This window comes from Pelodiscus sinensis, chromosome 1 (genome assembly GCF_049634645.1).
Source record: "Pelodiscus sinensis isolate JC-2024 chromosome 1, ASM4963464v1, whole genome shotgun sequence".
Lineage (NCBI taxonomy): Eukaryota > Metazoa > Chordata > Testudines > Trionychidae > Pelodiscus > Pelodiscus sinensis.
The window spans coordinates 290,035,599-290,058,868 of NC_134711.1; the positions used below are offsets into that span (position 1 = coordinate 290,035,599).

General features: G+C 41.8%; 1 protein-coding gene across 1 annotated transcript in view; it reads right to left on the reverse strand.

Annotated features, from left to right (window-relative positions):
• KPNA3 (karyopherin subunit alpha 3) overlaps positions 1–22,794 on the reverse strand; it is an 87,861-nt gene extending 65,067 nt beyond the window's left edge. The window contains exons 1-2 of the mRNA XM_075919077.1: positions 22,514–22,794; positions 10,988–11,032 (exon numbers count right to left, since the gene is read on the reverse strand). Coding sequence (XP_075775192.1) covers positions 10,988–11,032; positions 22,514–22,600 — 132 coding nt within the window. The 5' untranslated portion in view covers positions 22,601–22,794. The remainder of the gene's footprint in view (positions 1–10,987; positions 11,033–22,513) is intronic.
• Positions 22,795–23,270: the final 476 nt, after the last annotated feature.

The window sequence follows — 23,270 nt, forward strand, 5'->3', positions numbered from 1 at the left end:
CTATTTTATCATGATTTTCTTCCCAAATTTTAATGAGAATAGAACAGTTTTTAATTGCTCAAAGCAATCCGCCAACCACCGAATTCCACCAAGCATCTTGAGGAAGAATTAGTTTCCACCCTCCTGCTCACCTCAGTGAAGATAAATGTTTGTTAAAGTATTTTGAGACTTCAACATTTTCTTTTATTCCTCGAGAAGACATATGAATCTTTGGCTAAAAGGTACATTAAATGGGTACTGCAACCATATGTTGAGCATTCTTCTGTTTTTTTTCTCCTATCATCTCATCTTTGCATCATTGTCTGAGAACACACTGCATGAGAGTTGAATTTTCATTCCACTTTTAGAATTTTCACTGTCACTTCTAACTAGTCTGTTGGATGGGCATTCCCCAATATATCTATTGTTTCTAAAAGATGTGCAAAAGCCCATCTTCTATTGGCACATATTACTGGATTGCTCCACCCATTATGGCTTAAGCAGGCACATTTTCCTCAGTATTTTTCTTGCACACTATTCAAATTCCTTCTCGTACACTGTATCTAGCAGCCTTCCACCAATGTCTGCTTTAGCAGGCTGAGGGTAATCTGGGTTAAGAAGTCAACTATGTCAATTAGAATGTTTGTTATGGCACCAAAAAAAAAAATTGTTGCATAAATGAACCAAGCATTCTTCTCATCTATGGTGTCTTGTGGGCATTTGCTGATTCTTACTACAAACTCATCCATCGTGGTGATTTCACTGGATGACTGAAATCTTTTGCTTGCTAAAGTTCCTTGTTGTCTGAAACATGCTGTTGCAGCACAGCTGCTAGAACTACAAATGGATTACTCTGAAGTTGTTGCAGATAAACAGTCAAAGTCTCTTAAGTTTAAATGGGATCCCTGAAACAAAATTCAAAAATTTTTTTGAATAATCATTCTTCTTACTTTATTATTCTGTTAATCGTTTACATTTTTTCCAGCTAGGATGCAGATCCGATTCCAAATTGCCAAAAAGCTAAGACTGAGTGCACTTGCCTGTATAACGCATTGTAGAGTGAATTATCCACTAGTTGATCCACATAGTTCTTCAGATATTCCCCCAATAAGCAATTTCTTGCAGTTAGGCCCTGAATCTCCTTCTTGCAATGCTTATACCTGACATTTTCCTTTACCCAGGGAAGGAATATCTTTAAAATATTCTCAGACAGGGTCACTTATGCCCAGAAGTCATGACCATTTCTCTGTGGCAAAACTAGGAAGAATATAGAAAGCTGTGTGTGTACTGAATAATGACTTCCTTTTTTCTTTTCAATTCACTCCGACGGGGCCCTCCCAATGCTTTATAAAAACATGTTTATGAAAAGACATAACTGAAAAATGCTTTATGCAAAATAATTCCTGTAAGGTATCATTGGAAAGCTTGTAATCTACTAAAAGTATATATTCTATTTGTGTGCATGTATCATTCCTATATTTTAAGTTATATGAAGTAAAAACCTGTTTTACTAATATAGACATATTAAGTGAGGGACATTAAAGGGACTTCAGAAACGTGATGGTTTATTGATAAGGACAATGAACTGCAAGTGGGTTTAAAAACCTAGGAGGATAACCGCATTGGTCTGTAACTTTAAAAACTAGTAGTCCTGTAGCACCTTAGAGACTGACAAAAATACATGTGGTATCATGAGCTTTCGTGGGCAAACACACTTCTTCAAATGAGCTTCAGTGGCCAAGCAGGTTCAATCACGGATTTAAAAGTAGCCATTCCCATTCTTCTACAAAGGAATTTCACAAGCCAACTACAGAGAGAGAATGTGGAACTGACCTTCATATGCAAATTTGACATGGTTTCTCTTGACCTGAACAAAGACATTAACTGGATGGCCCATTATAAAATCAGCTTTCCTTATATTTAACACCTCATTGACATAAAAAGCTACATATGGGCCACTTCCAGGCCACTTAATTAGCCCCTTTAGCACCAGCACTGCAACTGACAGGTACTTTTTTCACCCTCTCCCTTCTTTCTATTATAAATTCTGAGTGGTCCTTTCCCCCCCCCCATTTTCTCCACTCAAGTTTATCGGAAAGGGGGTTTTGCTCACAAAGCTCATGATACTATATGTATTTTTGTTAGTCTCTAAGGTGCCACAGGACTACTCATTTATAAATGAGTTTATTTTTCCTATCAGCCAATGAGTAGGAGACACTCAGAGACCCCACAAAAACATACGCTCATATCACCTGATGCTATAATCCATCTTGAATTTTGTACTTTTCCATACAGGTGTAGCAGAACCAAAGACTTCCTGCACTAGGGAAATTCTACATAAGGTAAGGAAAATAAACAATGATGGTTTTCCACTGGCTTTGCAAACTGCCTCCTCACCCCAACAGGATACATGAAAAACACTTGGAAACAAAGGGACTAACAACAGGGGTGGAGGAAAACTGCTGGATCCAGGTCAGAAAGGACATCTCTGGCCTGAGAAGGACTTCCCCTGAAATAAGAATTAGGGTGAGAAATGATGATTTATAACAAGTTCTTAGGGCATAAAGCTTAGCTTGTGTTTTGTTTGGTTTTATTTTACTTTTTTATTTTACTTACTGTTCTGTCTGTTTTCTCTTATGACCACTTAAATCCTACTTTTCATACTTCATCACTTCTGTTTATTAATAAACCCTGTGTAAATAACTTACCGGAGAGACAGTTGTGCATCTCTTATTGATAAAGGGCCAAATATTTTATGAGCTTGCTCTGATTAAAATGGTCATCAACATCATCGTCCTTCACGCCCACTGGCACAGAGCAGCAACAAAGGTCCTCCACTTCTGTCTGTCTCTGGCCAGCCTCTCATTAGTGCCCCAAGTGTAATTCATGATCTGCATTTATACTTCAATGGTCCGGCACCATGTTGTCTTGGGTCATTATCGTACATACATTCCAGAACCCAATTCTGGTCTTAATTCTGGCACTCAGGACTTCCATCTTTATGTCAATAGCTTCATTTCTGCTTGCACCACTGGCAGTCATACAAGTCACTGTAAGTGACTCTGGAAGGCTGTCTCACACAACTGAGAAGGAATTCTTTGTTGCTGTTTCTGTAACAAAAGCTGTTTCTATGTCAGGGTTGTTAGCCCTGAACCAAACCCCCAATCCTGGAGGACCGGTGAGCATACTTAGTCTTGCTCCTCTCCCCTTGACCTCTCCAGCTTGGTTGAACCTACCAGGATCATTAAGTTCCCGCCGGCATAGCTCCTGGGATCATAAGAACACACAAGCTGTCCTACCCCGACAAGGCACATGCACAAGCAGCAGCTGATTAAAATTGTATAAAGAGTAAAATGGATTTATCTGGGGTTCCAGTCCAATTCGCACCTGGGTACTGTGGCAAATCCCTTTGACTAACACTTCTAAGAGGTGAGCTGATCTTATAATTCTGTATAACTCTGCTGTAGGCTGTGAACCCATCTCTGTGCCAGTGCTGAAGCAGATCGGAGGGCCTGGCTTAGCTGGACATAGCAGCGGGGTGCATCGACAAGCAGGTAGGAAGGTTTGGTAGTATTTTAGCACATTAAGTGACCGTCTCCAGGGACTCTCTGTGACCGAACTGGTCATGCTCCACTGTTCCTTTCTACTCTCTGCCTATGCCCTTTCCTATAATATTGTTTCTTGTCTTGCAGACATGGTCTTAAACACCTCTGCCTTGCTTGGCCCAGATTCCCCACCACATACCCACAGAACAACAAACCTATCCAGCCCGTGACTTTCTTTACACATGTGACTTTAATCTTCAAGACTTACAAAGTGAAAGGCCAGAACTTTGAAGAATCAAGAACTGGTAATTAAGCTGGGCAGACTAGAGCCATTAATTAATTTTTCTGAGAAAAATGAACATGTTTAGCATGTTTTAAAGTTGCACTTAAATCTCATCAAACAAGAGAAATTTAGTATTTAATTGATCTAAAAATTTCAAAAAATCTGACTTCCGTGTCAAATAATTGATTTTTATCTACTGTGAAGATAAAACAGATGAAGACTAATCACACTCTGGGCAGAACACTTGTTTTTGCCCCACCCCAATACAGAACTGCTGATACAGAGCTGCTTTCCAGTCCCTCCCCAAACATTCCTTGCAACCTCCCCAAAAAAATCTTGGTAAGACATTCACTCCACTTTTGACAGCTTCCAAAACAATAGCTGAACTTGCACACAACTGCACTAATCTGGACTGTTAATTCCCTACCCACCAAGCCTTGTGTGTTTTGTTAAACGGCATTTAATAAAACAAACTTGGTAAAAGATATCAATCTGTGTTTCCTACATATGGCAATTGCTGCTGGCAGTAATATAAAAGTAACAGTAAAAGTCCTGGTCAGGAATCACACTTTCATGCAAGGCGGGAAGTTAAAGGCATAATAAGTTGCTTTATGAAAAAGACATTTTGGGGGCCCTATCAAAATGTTGCCTCAAAACATCCCTGATTCAAATAGCTTCCATTTACGCTCCTCTAATAGTCCTGGTATCTGACTGCTCAAATTCAGCAGCCAAGCCATCAATCTCCATGCTCTACCCTGGAGGACCTTTTCACCCTCAACCTCACAAATATTATATGTAGCATGCAGAAGGCTGCTATGACTATGGGAATGTTTTCCTCATTTAGGTCTCATTTGCCCTAAGACAGGCCCAGCATGCTTTTTATCCAAAGACACATGCTACTGTCATTCTGATCAGCCTACTGAAATTCTCCTTGCTGCTGTCCAGGTTCACTGTGTAAGGCTTCATAACCCATGGGAGTAAAGTGATCCTGGGAGACCCAGCATACTACTGGCATTTCAACATCCCCAACAGGAATCTGCTAGTCAGAAATCTTTTGTAGCTTTCGGTGCAAGACAGCGATAATGCACGGGTCATGCACCTTCCTGGATCAGTCCACGTTGATTTCACATAAATGCCCACAGTGATCCATAACCATATGGAAGTACTTCCAATACCATAGAGAAGTACTTCTTATTTATACCATCACAAAATGGTCCAGATTCAAACCTGAAATGTGTGCCATCTATCACTCCACCACAGTTAGGTAACCCCACTGTCCCAAAGCCATCCACTATTTCACACACATTGCCAAGAGTCTCAGTCCTTCGTAGCACAATGTAAATGTGTTGGATCATTAATTGCATTAACGTTGCCCAAGGTTGACTTCTCAACTCCGAAGTGACTTGTGGCTGAGCAGCAGCAGTCTGGAGTTCCCAGTTTCCACACTACAATTGCCACATGCTTCGCCACTGACAGGGCAGCTCTTATTTTGGTGTCCTCCCACCATAGCACTAGGGTGAGCACCACACACAATTCCCGGAAGGTGGATTTCTACACTGAAAGTTCTGCAGGCACTGCTTGTCATCCCAGACTTGCCAAATGATGGAACCCCACCACTCAATGCTTGCTTCCTGAGCCCAAAGCAGACAGTCAGTCCAGTGTTCAGCTGCTCCAGAAATGGCAAAAGCAATCTGGTGTTGTTTCCACAGCACACAACAGGTCAGACAGCTCGGATACCTATTCATATTGGGTGCTAATGATATACTGAATGACCATCCAGGATATGTTCTTAACAGTGACAACAGTACCAGAGCCATTCTTTCAAATAGAGACGGTAGATGCACAATTAATAGGGGCCAGTGCAAAACACCATGAAACACTGTTGGAAGCCCACAGAATGCTGGGAGAGAAAGAACTGCATAATGGGATGCTGAGCCCACATCCATGATGCTCTGATCTATTCCACCTTCCCACAACTCCTAGCTGCAGAAGGTGGCATGTAGTACAGTGGAATAGATATCCCACAGTGCACCGATCTGTCAATTCTAGAGCACCAAGTGTGGATGCGTTCTGCCAATAGGAGTTTAGTCAGAACTAGGAATGTAAAAAGTCTGTTAAAAAGGTAACCATGTAACTGCTGAAAATCTTAGCAGTTACATGCACAGCGAGCTCTGCAGTATAAAGCTTTATACTGCAGAGCACACAGCAAAGCCTTCCTGGGAACACAGTCTGTAGGGGGCTGCCAGCTCTGCTCCCAGGAAGGAATCTTTACTGCAGCAGCAAAGTTGCTTCCCTGGAAGTGGAGCCAGCAAGAGGTTCAATGCTGCAGCAAAGCTGGCTCCACTCCTGGGGAGGAGGCTTCCTGCTGCTCCTTGGGAGGCTTCACTGCAGACTGGCTCTGCAGCTGGCTTTGCTCCCAGGGAGTCAGCGTGTAACCTGCGGTAGGGGGAAGCCAGGGCAGAACCATCATGGACAGGGGGTTGCTCTGGTCAGAAGAGGCAGCACCTGCCTGCGGTGGGCACCACAGCACTGGAACAGCCCCCTGACTGGGGCAGGCAGGGGTCTGCTCTAGACCCTACAGTTAACTGGAACAGGTAAGCATTATCAGTTTAATCAGCTAACCAGTAAGCATCACCCTAACCTTTCACATCTCTAGATAGAACATGCACAAGTGATTAATTATACCAGTTTGACTGTTTAACTTGCTTCAACAAAACTCTGTAGTGCAAACAAGGCTTTAAGTTGTCCTTTGAGGAACAACTTCTAGTTTCCTCCATCTCAGAGTGCTATCCACATTTGGAGCTAATATTTGGTCTCTGAGAATGAGGCTCAATGTGTACAACAATCTACGCTGGCTTTACTACCTATGATACCAGCACCAGGGCCGACAAGCCTCCAACAAGACTAGTATGCAGTTTGTTGTAAAAATGGCAAACCAGTGGGATACTATCTCATTTATTGTCAACCTCCCTGGTCTTATGATATCCTTACTGAAATTTCTTTGCTTTCATGCTGCACTGTTGACAGTTCCCATCATACCACTTTTGTGGCCTCCCACATGCCATCTGTTCATAGATGTTCATGTTTCTACAGCTGGTCTGTAGCTGTGGTTGCAGCCTCTTTCCCCCACAGGCAGGAGATCCAATACCTCTTTGTTCACTCCAGGCAGGACTGCATCTAATGCATGGACCTGCCATGGTCAGTTGGGCAACTGCACACAAGGTTGAGCTGCTAGGTGTGCTTGCCAAGGTTTTGCAATCAGAAAATGGCATAAAAACATATGGGGAAGTTTAAAAGGTATGGATGGGAAGAGGGTGGGTGAGAGAGATGGTGGCTTCCAGTCTCTAACTCCTGAGAAGTAGATTTACAGTTGTGACTTGAGTAGTCACTGTCACAGTGAACTAGGCATTGTGGGACATATGGTGGAGAACTCTTGGGTTTGACACAGGTCAGTCAGTGTACATTTGCACAGCATTAACCTAAGTAGTCAGTTATGGCTCCACACCATTTAAGGAGGTGATTAGATAAAGTGTATTGGTGTAACAGAATGCTTACATCACCTGGAGACAAATCTGAGTGCAGGCACATGCATCAATAGGTCAATGCAAGGCAATCTGAGGAACTGTTCCGGATTGAAGTGTCATTAGAGGAGGTTTTGGAACAAATAGAAAAACTTAATGTTAACAAATCTCCGGGACCGGATGGCATTCATCCAAGTGTTCTAAAAGAACTTAAATGGGAAATTGCTGAGCTATTATCTGTGGTTTGTAACCTATCCTTTAAATCGGCTTCTGTACCTAATGACTGGAAGGTAGCCAACATGACACCAATATTTAAAAAGGGGTCTAGAGGCGATCCTGGCAATTACAGACCGGTAAGTCTAACTTCAGTACCGGGCAAATTAGTCAAAACAATAGGAAAGAATAAAATTGTGAAGCATGTAGAACAACATAATTTGTTGGACAAAAGTCAACATGGTTTCTGTAAAATCCTGTCTTACTAATCTATTAGAGTTCTTTGAAGGGGTTAACAAACATGCGGACAAGGGGGATCCAGTAGATATAGTATACTTGGATTTTCAGAAAGCCTTTGATAAGGTCCCTCACCAAAGGCTCTTGTGTAAATTACATGGCCATGGGATAAGAGGGAAGGTCCTTTCTTGGATTGAGAACTGGTTAAAAGACAGGAAACAAAGGGTAGGAATAAATGGTAAATTTTCAGATTGGAGAGGGGTAACTAGTGGTGTACCCCAAGGGTCAGTCCTGGGACCAATCCTTTTCAACTTATTCAAAAATGATCTGGAGAAAGGGGTAAGCAGTGAGGTAGTAAAGTTTGCAGATGATACCAAACTGTTTAGGATAGTCAAGACAGAAGCAGACTGTGAGGGACTCCAAGAAGATCTCACCAAACTGAGTGACTGGGCAACAAAATGGCAAATGAAATTTAATGTGGATAAGTGTAAAGTAATGCACATCGGGAAAAATAACCCCAACTATACGTACAGTATGATGGGGACTAATTTGGCTACGACAAATCAGGAAAGAGATCCTGGATTTATCGTGGACAGTTCTCTGAAAACTTCCACATAGAGTGCAGCGGCGGTCAAAAAGGCAAATAGGATGCTAGGAATTATTAGGAAAGGGATAGAAAATAAGACCCAGAATATCTTACTGCCCCTGTATAAAACTATGGTACGCCCACCATAGGAATAAATGATGAGTTTTCCGAGTAGAGAAAGGTAACTAATGGGGTCCCCCAAGGATCTGTCCTGGGATTAGTGCTATTCAACTTATTTATAAATGATCTAGAGAAAGGGGTGAACAGGTGGCAAAGTTTGCAGATGATACAAAACTGCTCAAGATAGTTAAGATGAAAGAAGACTGTGAAGAGCTTCAAAAAGATCTCACCAAACTAAGTGATTGGGCAACAAAATGGCAAATGAAATTTAATGTTGATAAATGTAAAATAATGCACATTGGAAAAAATAATTGCAACTATATATACAATATGATGGGGACTAATTTAGCTACAACTACTCAAGAGAGTATCAGAGGGGTAGCCGTGTTAGTCTGAATCTGCAAAAGCGACGAGGAGTCCTGTGGCACCTTATAGACTAACTGAAGTGTAGGAGCATAAGCTTTCGTGGGCAAAGACCCACTTCGTCAGATGCATGTAGTAAAAGAATCAATGGACACAAATCTGATATTAGGAATGGCAACATACAAAAACCTGTAGGGGAACACTTCAATCTTCCTGGACACACAATTGCAGATCTAAAAGTAGCCATCCTGCAGCAAAAAAACTTCAGGACCAGACTTCAAAGAGAAACTGCTGAGCTACAGTTCATCTTTAAGTTTGACACAATCAACTCTGGATTAAACAAAGACTGTGAATGGCTTGCTAACTACAAAAGCAGCTTCTATTCTCTTGGAATTCACACCTCCAGATCAGCTGCTAGAAGTGGGCCTCATCCTCCTTGATTGGATCCACCTGGTCATCTCCAGCCTGATCCTGGCCTGCATATTTATTCCTGCCTCTGGAAATTTCCACTACATGCATCTGACGAAGTGGGTCTTTGCCCACGAAAGCTTATGCTCCTACACTTCAGTTAGTCTATAAGGTGCCACAGGACTCCTCGTCGCTTTTACTCAAGAGAGAGATCTTGGAGTCATTTTGGATAGTTCTCTGAAAACATCCACTCAGGTTACGTCTAGACAACAAGTCTCTTTCGTAAGATGCTTTTTCGAAAGAATATTTCGAAAAAGCCTCTTTCAAAAAAGAGCATCTAGACTACAGCAGTACTTTTGAAAAAACAAGCCGCTTTTTTGAAAGAGAGGACCCAGGTAGTCTGGATGCTCTCTTTTGAAAAAGCACAGTTTGTGTTCAATAATGCCTTTTTTCGAAAGAGCACTTTCGAAAAGAGGCGTTATTCCTCGTAAAATGAGGTTTCCCACAATTGAAAAAACTGCCGCGTTCTTTTCATTTACTTTTGAAAGAATGCAGAGGCAATATAGATGCCACTTTTTTTTGAGAAAACCCTGTAGTCTAGATACACCCTCAATGTGCAGCAGCAGTAAAAAAAAAAGCAAACTAGAATGTTAGGAGTCATTAAAAAAGGGATAGAGAATAAGATAGAAAATATCTTATTGCCTCTATATAAAACCATAATATGCCTACATCTTGAATACTGTATACAGATGTGGTCGCCTCACCTCAAAAAAGATATTTTGGCCTTGGAAAGGGTTCAGAAAAGGGCAACTAAAATGATTAGGGGTTTGGAACGGGTCCCATACGAGGAGAGGATAAAGAGACTGGGACTTTTCAGTTTAGAAAAGAGGAGACTGAGGGGGGATATGATAGAGGTCTATAAAATCATGAATGGTGTGGAGAGGGCTGATAAAGAAAAGTTATTTATTAGTTCCCATAATATAAGGACTAGAGGACACCAAATAAAATTAATGGGTAGCAGGTTTAAAACTAATAAAAGGAAGTTCTTCTTCACACAGCGCGTTGTCAACCTGTGGAACTCCTTGCCAGAGGAGGCTGTGAAGGCTAGGACTATAATAGAGTTTAAAGAGAAGCTGGATAAATTCATGGAGGTTAGGTCCATAAAAGGCTATTAGCCAGGGGATAAAATGGTGTCCTTGGCCTCTGTCAGAGGCTGGAGAGGGATGGCAGGAGAAATCGCTTGATCATTGTCTTCGGTCCACCCTCTCTGGGGCACCTGGTGCTGGCCACTGTCGGTAGACAGGATACTGGGCTAGATGGACCTTTGGTCTGACCCAGTATGGCCGTTCTTATGTTATGTTCTTATGTTATGTAATCTGCATCAACCTAAGAAGTGTAGATTACACCTGAACTGCTAAAACTGCTCTCTTCAAAGATCTCAAAATTGCAGCTAACTGACAGCTTCTATAATGCTTTGTAATACAAAAATTTAGTAGCAGAGTAGTATTTATCTGACACCAAATTTTCAAACAATTTTATTCCAAATTAAATACACACAGCAAAGACAATACAGCTCCATTTAGCTTAGTCAGTGAAAGTAGGCAAGGGTAAAGGAAAGACTAGGAAGGAGTAGGGAACTGAAGAATACTTCATATTTCTAGAGTTCACACAAAAATTTAGGCCTAACATTCTACATAGGATATGGAGGATAAGTAAAAACAGATCAAATTACCTTCCGCAGTTCAATTGTTACTTCATTTCTGTGTCTTCTCATTGTCTGCAAAAATAAACAAAAAAACCAAGATTACTATGAAGAAAAACAGCATACAAGGATTTGTGAACAATCTTCTCCCAAGCTTTTTAGAGGATTAAAGAGAAAGAAAATACCTTACAAATATGGTAAAAGCTTCATGATGAATGCAGAAAACAGGTACACTAAAGGATAGAAATCTTTTTTAATAGTTTAATATAGTGTTCTATTGTGAAATGCAACTATGCTCAGCTTTCTTTGGTCTTATTAAATATTTACAGGTAAACCATCAAGAAAAAAGTTGACTACATAAATGTAAATGTTAACCATACACAGGTAATACGCAACAATCTGACCTTTGCATATTTCATCTGTAACCCAGTTATCCCAATGTTTGCCTAAGATCAGCACATGGACAAGAAGAGCTGATGATGCTTAAGTCACTTAAAATTAAGGTTATGCTTGTAGGTAGTGGGAAGCACAAGAGCTTACTGAAGTACGAGTAGAGGATGCAATCAATCTATGGGTCCTTTTAGATTTCTCACTGATACTGGACCCTCACAGCAACATCTACAAGAAGCACATTCTACTATCCCAGATGGCTTAGAGATATGCCACCCTTGATCATATTACCTCTTGCACCCTCTAATTAATTTATAGAAATACAATAAATCTGAAAGCATCAACTTTGAAAAACCACAACTGGCACAGAATGAAACAGCATATCTCCTCAGCCAGATGGGAACCCAGAGCATGAAGTCCTTTCCATTTTCTATGGGCAACCAAATAACCTTTAAATTCTTGATCTTTATCTTCAAAGATGTAAATGGCCTCTGCCCACACCACCTAAATCTCCATCTCATTCTTGTACGCCTCAACTATAAGGATCCATGTAACAATTATATACACCGAATGAAGATCATGTGCACCAAAAGACAAGGCTTTTTATGGGCTTACCCAATACTATGACATCACTCCAACTAGAGATGTTAGAGTTTAACTGACTAACCATTTAACAGATAAGCTCATGCTTATAGGTTAATGGTATTGGTGACACTCAGCCAGCTTCCAGGGAGGTGGCTTCACTGTAGCAGAGCACTGAATTTTCCTCCTTGGGAGCCGGGCCAGCAGGGGCTGGCAACCCTGCTCCCAGGGAGGCTTCCTGAAGGCTCTGCAGTAAAAAGCTAAGCTTTATACTGCAGAGCACACAGCACATGTAACCACTAAGATATTTAGCGGCTATATGGTTACATATTAACATCCTTAACTCAAACAATAAATAAATACAACCATGAACCTCAAAATTTTCTGATTCAACATGAAGTGACCTTGCATCCCACAACCTATGCTCTCTGAATGACTGCCCTTTTCCCCATGCCATACTGTTATAGCTGAGGTACCCAGAGTTGGAACCACTCTTCATAAAAAAACAGAGGCTGCTAATGACAAGATGATGTCTGAGAGAGCTCCAGGACATGGGAACTTGTTCCCTCACCCTATCCCTACCCCACTATTTTTATTATTCCTATGAGCACACTTTTAAAAGCAGCATAGTTAATTCTTGTTTTGCCTACTGTTCCAGAACACTATTTTTTAGAGGACATCTGTACAAAAGAATTATTTATGCCTGATTCAGATTAATATTACTGGAAATACTCAGTGCATTAATAGTTTCCTTAAAAAGTCCTAAATACAGGATAAATTTGAGACTGCACAAATGTAAAGAAAGTAACTCTTTTCAAAGTACTAATACAATTCTCCCACAGTACTAGTATCATAAACCATGGTCTGAATACCATGCTCCTGGCATTAACTCCCAAGTTAGAAGCAGCAGTAGAAATGCTGTAGTTATGACATAACACTTTCTTCTATATCTGCCATGAACAGTCTTAAACAAAACATTTTTCTCATCCCAATCAGAGGAGTCCAAGAACCAATTCATGAAGTGGTAAGGAGTGTCCTTCTGACAGGTTCTTGGTGTAGTTCTGTATCACGTGATTCCAAGATGGGAGGACAACAGCAGATTACAGGGTAGATACATACACGGTCATGCTACAAACAAAGGGCATGTCTACACTAGGGAGTTATTTCAAAACAACAAGGCGAGGGCTCACACTATCAAGACTTATTTCAAAATAATGGGCTTTTATTTCTAAATAACGCCTGCTCATGAAGAGGAATAAGATATTTTGAAATAGTTATTTCGGGAGTGATTATTTCAAAATAACTTGTTTCAAAATAACCTGGTAGTGTAGATATAGCCTAAGGGACCCAAGGACTCCTATAACAAACGATTTCCCCAAAGTTACTCATTGGTTGATTTTCCAACCCAATCTATTTTAAAACTAACTTTATCCCACACTCATCAGTAGGTCATATTTCTATTTTATCAGAACCATTGCCAAGATAAATTAAAAATGTATGAAAGCTGAAAGAAATCAGATCCTAAACCTTCTGTAATGGAAATTCAGCATAGCAATAGTAATGCAAACTAAGTTATATCCCCCAGAGAGCCAAACTTGAGCACAATGCACAAAGTATCATGTATTAATGCATCATACTACAGTTGCTCACCTCAGGCACAGTGAGGCAAAAAAAATATTCACCAAGTGCTATTATGGCACAATAGTGCACATTTAAGTTAACTGTAATGTTATGAAACAGGTAAGATATCCTAAATCACCTGGCACTCCATTTTTACAGTTTAGTCCATACTATGTTTTAATATATTAAAGGAATAACACTTCTCTGCCAATTTAGCATATATGATGGACAAACTATTTATAAAAATGGAAAGATTTAATACGACAGCTTAACAGTGAAGTGCCAAGCTCTGAAATGGCAGCCTCAAAAGTAGACACTGAAATTTGAAATAAATATTGCTTGTTTCTTGAGCATTTTCTTCAGCAAAATAAGAAACTAATGAAAAAACACAGTGATAAACAAAAAACTGGTGTACCTACATGTAAAATGGCTTAAGGTTGTAGGGTTGTTTGTTTTGAGGACAGGACTCAATCTCTAGGTATTCTTTAAAACATGCCTGACAATCTTTCCTTACCATTTCCAATTGTTTATACTAAGTTACATCATACAGCACCACAACAAAGCCAACTTTTCATGAAAAGTCACACTGAATTTCCAGTACTGTATGTTAAGATCTCCATGAGAACTCCTTATACCTGTCTGATTGTGCTATAAATAGATGTGTTAAGGCTATCAAATTATTTTAAAATTGCAGTTAATTGTAAGAAAATATAATGATTAATCAGTTTTAATTGCACTATTAAATAACAGCATGCCAATTTAAATTTATTATATTTTTTTATGTTATTTTACAATTTCAAACATTGATTTCAATTACAACAGAATACAAAATATACAGTGCTCATGTTATACTATTCTTTATTACAAATATTTGCACTGTAAAAAACAGTATTCTTCCACTCGCCTCATATGTCCTGTAATGCAGTCTCCCTCTTGAAAATCCTATTTACAAATGTAGAATTATCATTTTATACAACTGCATTTCAGAACAAGACAATGCAAAACTTTAGAGCCTACAAGTCCTCTCAGTCCTACTTCTTGTAAAGATCTGTCCACTTCTTATTTACATCACCTGAAAGTAAAAACAGGAGGGCTCTGTTTGATAATGATTCCAAGTGATGTGGACCGATGTACGTTCATTGTCATTGTCTGAGTCAGAGGCCACCAACAGAAAGTTGACTTATTTTTTCATGAATTGAATTCTGTACTCTCCACATCAGATGGTTGCTCTTTTAGACTTCTGACAGCATGTTCCACACCTGATTCCTTTCAGATTTTGGAAGGCACTTCAAATTCTTAAACCTTAGGTCAAGTGCTATAGCTAAAAAACTTTTATGCATTGTCAAACCTGCAGTAAAAGTGTTTTTAAATCGAACATATGCTAAGACTGCCATAACACAAAATATATGGCAGAACGTGGGTAAAACCGCAGAGCAGGAAACAAAATTTTGCCACAAGTTCAATGACAAATGTAATCAAAACTATTTAACAAGTATCATCTACACGAAAGCATGCCCTGTTTAATTGTTCCACTGGTTAACCAGTGTTTAACAGGTTAACCAATTACAAGGAGTGGGCAGAGAAGGGGTGCTAAAGCCCATCTTCAACAGCAGGAGCCCCATTTACATAGTTACACTTCCATATCCCTACCACTTTGTGGTTGGTAAACACCATGAAGTATAAGGATTGTTGCTCTCATTTTTGTACCCCAACAGCAACAGTTGCCAGTGGATACAAGTCAGAAGGGTTGACCAACTTTGTTTCAGCAAGCATCAGCAAGATGCTGTTTCCAGATGACTCAATCTTTAGTCTCCTATACTTTTTTCCCCTATAATGCTCAGCCACAGCGGTAAACTACAAAGGACAAGTGCTCACCAAGTGTGTCTGTTGCAGTTTTCTAATGAACAGCCCAAGTAGTCCTATATAAAGCTTTTCTATCAATGAAACCCTGGTTAGAGGTTGAAGGGAGGGGAGGGAAATTTCCCTAGAATGAATGTAGAGACCAAATGTCACCTCTAAACCCCACTCTGAAATAACCAATTTAGGTCAAACCAACTTTAAAATCTGGTCTCCAAAACCTGCATTTCCTCACAATTTCACAACATTAGAGCCACATAAGCAAATTTGTTATGAACTGGGCATACACAGAAAATAAATTGCTTTGAAGTTCTGGATAGGAATTAAGATTTACTGACTCTTTTATGCAAGAGGGACATTATGAATGAGTAAGATTTTTAGAGAAGAAATTATGACAAGAAAAAATCTAACATGAACATGCTAGTTTGTAGTATTGAATATGTAAATTACTGGTTTAATGTAATTTTGACTGAAGGATAATATACAGCTGCGATACACTCTAAACAGCAAAAGAATTTGAGGATGTGCAGAAGTAGCAAGTATATTATACAGTGGATGGCTAACTGACTAACAAAATCCACAGGCATATGGAGTCATTTAATAAAGCTTTCTATGTACACTGCACCACATTACCCAACTATCTTTAAACATGATAAAGAAAATAAAGGTTATTTCTGTTTAAGCACACTTTAGCTAGTCACTGGAGATCGGATTGAATCAAGTTCAGAAACAGTTTCTGGGCACAGAATATGGAACTCAACAACTTCCCCGCCCTCAACAACAAACACCAAAAGTGTTTTATGCAAACCTTGATCCCCCATCTACACTGACCAGCAAAACTGTTTGGACATTTATCTGAATACGTTTTGAATCAGTTTCAAACACCATTTAAAACTGATGATGGAGAACTATTCATGGTGCCAGGTAGTATGATTGAGAGTAGAATCAAATTCAGAAAGGGTTTTGCCAGGCTGTTCACAAATTGTTTATACTTCATATTCAAAATTTAAAATTTCACTCTTAAAAGGTTTTAATGCAATATTAACTACATATAATTGCTAAGAATAAATGAATAAAAAAATTATGTGTCTCACAGAAAGTACCATACCCTAACAGACCCATGTGAGAAATGCTTGGGTAAAGAATTTCTAAGCCTTCCAAGGAGATTCTGGCCAGTGTTTTCAGCAGAATATAAAGGGTGGGTCTATTCTAAAAGTGATATTATAGGATTCCATATTCATTGTCTCACTGAATTCCTATAACAAATGCCTTCAATTTGCTAGTACACAGATGTTTTTCTAACTGCCAGCTCTATTGACTCACCATTGGCTTCATCAGTCAAGCTGTATTCTTTTTAGCTCATGGATTGCCAGTAATAAACATTTTATTAGACCAAATTCTGACTACAGATTTGCTTATTCAATCTAATTTTGTACTGAGACTATGCCTTTGAGAAGCCACCCAGCAATACTACAGTAGACATCTAAGTACTTATGATATGATGCTCAGAACTGTAGTATTTGAGTATCTCATAGTTATTACTTGTATTTATCCACTTTAACTCAGAAGTATTATGAAGTACCATTATAACATTTTATAGATGGGTACCTAAGGCACAGAAAGATTGCGACTTGTCCAAGGGATGTTTATAGCAGAGCAGGAATCAAACTAGGTCTCCAAACTGTTGGCCAAGGTGCTTCACAGCAATTTATTCTGTTTGATAGTTACTGATTTGGTTTGAATGAATAGAGTACATTGTATCCATCTTCCTTGATCTCCTAATTCAGCTATTATTGAATACTGTGAAGTCATTTTTGGTCAGGTATAAAATGTTCTGCAAACCAAAATACTTAATCTTTTCTTAAACTGTAATTAACATTTTCACTGTTGGGTCTGTTTTACGGTAACACCACTGTTTAAGAATGTAATCTGATGTTGAGGTTTCTAGTTTGCACTCAACCTGCAACCCATGTGCCTGTTCCCTCAACTGTATCCTTTGCCACCTGCTACCTTCTCTCACTCCTGGCAACCCTTTCCTGCCCTTCCTTGACTTCTTGCCTGCTTCTAGACTTTCTCTCATTTTTATTTAGAATCACAAATGGCACCGATGCACAGGCTCATGGTGTCCTGCCAGTTATTTAAAACTACAAAATTATACAATCTGTCATCTGACTCCTACTCACAAGTAGTCAAAAATATACAAAAAGTAAACTAAGGAAGGTTGCACAATAATACAACCAAAACAACCCCTCTCCAACACCAAAGTCAGGAAATGCCTAATCTGCAAGGTTGCCCATGCATCCGTGTGTGTCCATCCCCCACACTGTACTGTATGAGAGGCAGGGTAAAAAGTATGTGATCATGTAATTAAGACTGTTACAAAGCATTATACATAAGTTGCCAGAATTAAGGTGGTGTAGGGCCACTGTTTATTAATGGCACTTCCAAACTTTTGAGAGCTTGACTTTGCAACTTAAATTTGTGTAACTTTGGAGATTTTAAAAATGGTCTTTGCCTCGCTCATTCTTTACAACTAGTCATGAATCAGAAGCCTTTGAACCCTGAAACTTCTGCTGCAGCGGTTTCTACCATTTAAGCTGCTTGACTGGCTCCATGAAGCAACTGCAGGAGCTGTCCACTTTCCTAAGTTGGGGGAGAAAGCTGCTAGTGTTGTGTCCTGAGTCTTGGGTGATAGTGAGTAAGAAGAGATTAGTATGGCTGGATTTGGACTTACTGAGACCACCACATCAGCTCTTTCCCCCTGCCTGGAGTTCAAGGAATTCCTTGTTCATACAGTAGTCCCAAAAAAAGGTTGGATTACAAAGGAATGGAAGTGTATCTTAGAATGGTTAAGCACTAACAGATTCCCTAAGGAGGTTGTGGAATCTCTCTAACCTAGTCTTAAAAACTCCATTGACAAATACTTGTGAGGGATTGCCAACACCAGGCTCTCAACCCTTTTCCTTTTAATCCCTTACCCCAACATGATATATAAACTCCATGGTCCACCTGTGCCACAGTACCTGGCTTTCTGCATGGGAAACCAGGGCTGGCATTAGGAGATAGCAAGTAGGGTTGTAAAATAATGTTTAAAACATTAACCAGTTAATCATAACTTTTAACTGGTTAACTGGGTCCGTTGCGGGCAGGGGGCTGCTCCAGGATGGGACTGGCTGTGGTGCAGTCTACCCATCCAGAGCAGCTCCCCACCCATATCAGGCAGGAGCTGCTCAAGCCCAGCCAGGATGCTGGTTAACCAGTTGCACTAGTAAGCATGCCAGTAAGGGTGATGCTTACCAGGTAACCATTTAACCCTTCACATCCCAGTAGAAAGCAGGTCAATTGCCTGGGCCCTCCTGCATTGGCATCGGAATGGGTGTCCCACTTTTTGAAAGTGGACAGGCCTGTCCTGTCTTTTTGTTATGGGACCCTCCCACCAATGTTCCCTCTAATCTTTTCATTCAATGTGTGGATTTTTTTCTATCATCTACATGCAGAATAATGTTTTTATGTGCAGTGAGGAATGTGCACATCTAGAAACAAAATCTATCAGACTCTCCACCTGCCCTGGGTTGGGGAGCTGAGAGCAGACCCCAGCCTGTGTATCTGCTTACGTCCCCTACCCAGGATAGGTGGAAGAGCTGCCCAGCTCTTTAGAATGTGTTCAGTTATTTTGACATGCAAAACCTCCACCTGTACCAGGCAGAAGAACAAGAGGGGGGAGGAGGGCTGCACCTGGCCCCTTCTCCCCATCCTGGTCAGTTTGAGGATTCTTGGCTCCCAGCCTGATCTAGCTTCCAGCTTGGCTCAGGACGGGGCCCTGGCTCCCTATACACTTTTGGAAAGTCTCCATCAGGGCTAGTCTCATGCAACAGGTGACCCCTATGAAACTATATTGCTTCAGACTTCAGCTTTAACCTTGAGTGGTGGGGCTCAGGACACAGGCTTCAACCCCATAAGGCAGAGCTTCAGCTTTGGACTCCAACAAGTCCAACATTGCCCTTGTTTGGCAGCCCTCCTGAAACCTGTCTTGCCCAAGTGCAAGGGTTCGGACAAGATGATCTGTCATCTCTTCCTGCCCTAGATTTCTGTGATTCTCTCTCTCTGCCACTGTTCTTACAGTAACGCTGGTTCCCAGTATCACATGTGCTACAGTTATATGGGCGCAACTCTTTAGAATATGTTCAGTTGTTTTGACAAGCTACCAGAATTTTCCTGGTGATATGAGCAGTGACAATTTTATCAGTCAGCCAAATAAGAACAGTCTCATGCAGTAAATGAAAGGTATGCCTCCAGACCCAGGGCTTTGTTGTGTGAAACTTCAAAAGTCTTTTGCAGGCAGTGGAGGGTTAGGTCAACAGTTTGGATCATGCTTTTGTAGATATTCTTTACTTAAGTTAATTACAGAAATGAACTTTTTTCAAGTATTTCCTATAATAGAAGGCTCTCAGTGCTATATGTGCCAAAACTCAATTAATTCTCAACCATTTCAGATCCACAATCTTATCACAGGAAGAAGCTACTTAGTAGAGCTCTGTATGGTTCTATTTTTAATCCCATTACCATCCCACTCCCACTATTACAGAAACGGATCCCATATGATCCCAGTTCTGCTGGACTCCACACTAATCCCATGCAGGGTTCTACTACTTTGCACAATGTAGCATACATTTTATTAAAATCAGTGGCCTATCCCTGTAAAACACAGTACCTTTTATATTCAGAAACCGTTCAATCCATTAGCATTACCAAACGGTTAGTACATCATGTCTTGGGGCAAAACAAAGACTATTATTTTTCTAAAATAATATCTTAGATATTCTGGTAGACTAATAGGTAGCTAGGTAAAGCTATTGAAAAGGATACCTCGACTACTTACTTCAAAACAGGCTGTCTGGCTGTCCAGCCTATGGATAACAACCAAATTTACTGGAACACAGATATTAAAAATAAGTCATATATGTTCTATTTTGAGTCTGTTTGCTTCTTTCATCAGATTGTAAGTGCCATTTAAAACACACTTTCATTCACTATGTCAATGTGTAGTTTTTAGATCTTTCTATACTTTCGAGAAAAATATTTTTCAAATATAAGCATCAGTGTTGAGCTGAAACCCATTTCCTTCACAGGTTTAAATTAAGCACTTATTTTCTTAGCATAATTGTACTCTTTGGCTGGATCACTGCTAAGCAGTGTGACCCATCAATCTGAAAAGTCACTTCAGAGATTATTTATATAGGGAAATTGATCAACAGAAATAGCAGAATAACTATTCCACAACAGCTATTCTGTTATAACTTAATTGACTGAATTCTTAAATAATTATGCTTCCAAAGCAAAGTAATTATTCCAGAATGGAGTGTCCACATGAGTGAGTTACTTCACTATGGCTAGTCCAGTGTAGCTATTCCTACACTGGCCAGTTTCCCCATACAGACAAGCCCTCAAATCCACTCAGCTCAGTAGTCATTTTCAAACATATCTGTATATCAGGTGATTCAGATCACAAAGCAAACCAAGCTACATTGGAACCCTCAAGTTTGCTCATGCTTTGCTCTTCATCCAATCAGGCCAATGGTTGGGAAGGCAGAAGCTTAATCAGCACTGCTGAAACAAAGCCAGCATTCTCAACACATACATGGAAGGGGTTGGGGGGGGGGGGGCGGGGAGTCCAAACCAAAAAAATACAGCACAAGATTGAAAATGGGGTTAAAAACAGAAGATGAAAGCCAATTATTTGGTGTAAGAGTGGAGCATTTGGGGCTAATCTAATTATCACTATTAAATGGTCTTCCAAAAGGGAGAGAAAAAACCTCTCTGTAAAAACACTGCATTCTCTTTGGAAAGAGCATTGTGTGCAAAGGAGATTTACCACCACAAAGCTGAACAGAAGAAATTAATATAATTGAGAAACACATTCAAATGGAATCAAAGCACTTTGATAATATATTTAGGTTCACCATTCCTTTTTTCTTCCTAGATTGGCTTTCACTTCAGAGATTTTTTCCCCCCACATTATTTTAGCTAGAAAAAGATAGATGTCATCAGCCCACTGGAATTTCTCCTCTTCTACAGTGGCTAGAATGAAAGGTGTCCAGAGCATTGAAGAGTAGTGGGGTCAAGGGAGCTGAATAAATACCCTCAAGCATTCAGTTACCTTTGTAAAAGAGATGCCATTTCAGATTTGGAGAGTGGACTGACTGTACGTTAAGGTGGGGTATCTCCTTCTGCTTTCTGATATAAGTAGATGGAGACTTTTGGCAGATATACACTGCTGAACTGCTGCCTTCATGTCAAGAACCTTATCTCATGTCATTTTAAAAATATGGGGATTTCAGCAAGATCGGAGAGTTGAAAGCAAGCGACCATCACAATAGGGGGGATAAAAAAAAAACTCAAGAGCGTGTGGGAGCGGCCCTTGAAATTTATCCACTGGCCTCTCCAGCCCGGCCTAGGCCTATAACGTTTGAGAAAGAGGTGACAGCCTCTAGCACCTGTCCCAGCGTGCGGGATGCCTGCGGCCGGTTGTTTGGCAGAAGAGGTGATACTGCCCGAAGGGGTGGCACAAAAGGCAGCCAGCCCCATTGTCCAGCCCATTCATGCGCCGCCGATCCCTCGGAGCATCAGGCAGGGAGGCAGCTGCTTAGCCGGGAAAGGGAGGGGGCCACACGGACATGGGGGATTGGCGCATCGCGCCGCCCGCCCAGGCAGTCCCGGCCCCCCGCACAGCCCCAGGTGGAACAAGCCGGGGCGGGGAGCGGAGCCTCCCCCCAGCTCACCCCGCTGCGGGGTGAGGAGACGGCGGCCGCCATAGGGGGCGGCAGGCCCGCGGCGGTGGGAGGCGGCCGGCCGCGCACCCCCTGCCGGGCTCCCCGCGCCCTCCCCAGGCCGCGCCCGCATGACGGAGAAGAAAAACCCGGAGGCATTTTCCTTGCGCCGCCGCGAGCCCCCGCCGGCCACTCCCCCCCCGCCGGGCCCGGCTGCGAGCGGGGAGCGGGCCCCTCCTCTCGAGCCCGCCCGGGGCGGAGGAGGGGGAGGAGAAGGAGGCGGCAGCGGCGGCGCGGCCGAGCCCAGCCCCGGCGGCAGCGGGGCCCGGCGGGGACTCACCTCCACGTCGCGGCCCTTGTTCTTGAAGCTCTTGATGCGGTGGTTCTCCAGGCCCGCGGCGGCGGCGGCGGCGGCGTTCTCGGCCATGGCTGCTCCGGCGGTGGCGGCGGCTCCCAGCTACTGCGAGGCGGCTCCGGCGGCGGCTCGCGGGGAGGGGGGGAGAGGGCGGGGGAAAGGGACGTTCCGTGACGAGCGCGAGGAGGGGAGGGGGGCGTGTGGAAAGCAGGGGCACGCGCCGTTGCCGAGTGACGGAGAGCGCAGCCCGACGCACGTGACACGCCTCTTCTTCCCTCAGGCCAGGCTCCGCCGCTGCTCCCCTTCCCTTCTTTATGCTAATAGAACGGACGCCTCATTTACATAACGCGAGATCCATGGCAGGAGCGAGAGGCGGGGACTACGGGCCCCGGCATGCAATGCGGCTCAGAGTCGCCAGACTGTGCGGCGCGTTGCACCCTGGGTCTTGTAGTCTGTGAGCCGCATTGGGAAACACTGTCACTCAGCTCGTTACTCTCCCGGTGGAGTGTCCTGCATGCAGCATGCTGGACGCGTGGTCTGTTAAGGTGGAGAGTTGCCGCTGATGGTGGCAATGCGAGGCCACTGTAGCACATGCAACTACAGCAGCACATAGGCAGGGAGCAATTGCCCAGAGTCCCAGCAATACAAAAGGGCCCAGAGCATCCAGTCACAGATACTGCATCGCCGAGCATTTTAAATCACTGCCAGCCTGCCACGTGCTCTGGACAGCACTGAGGGCTGG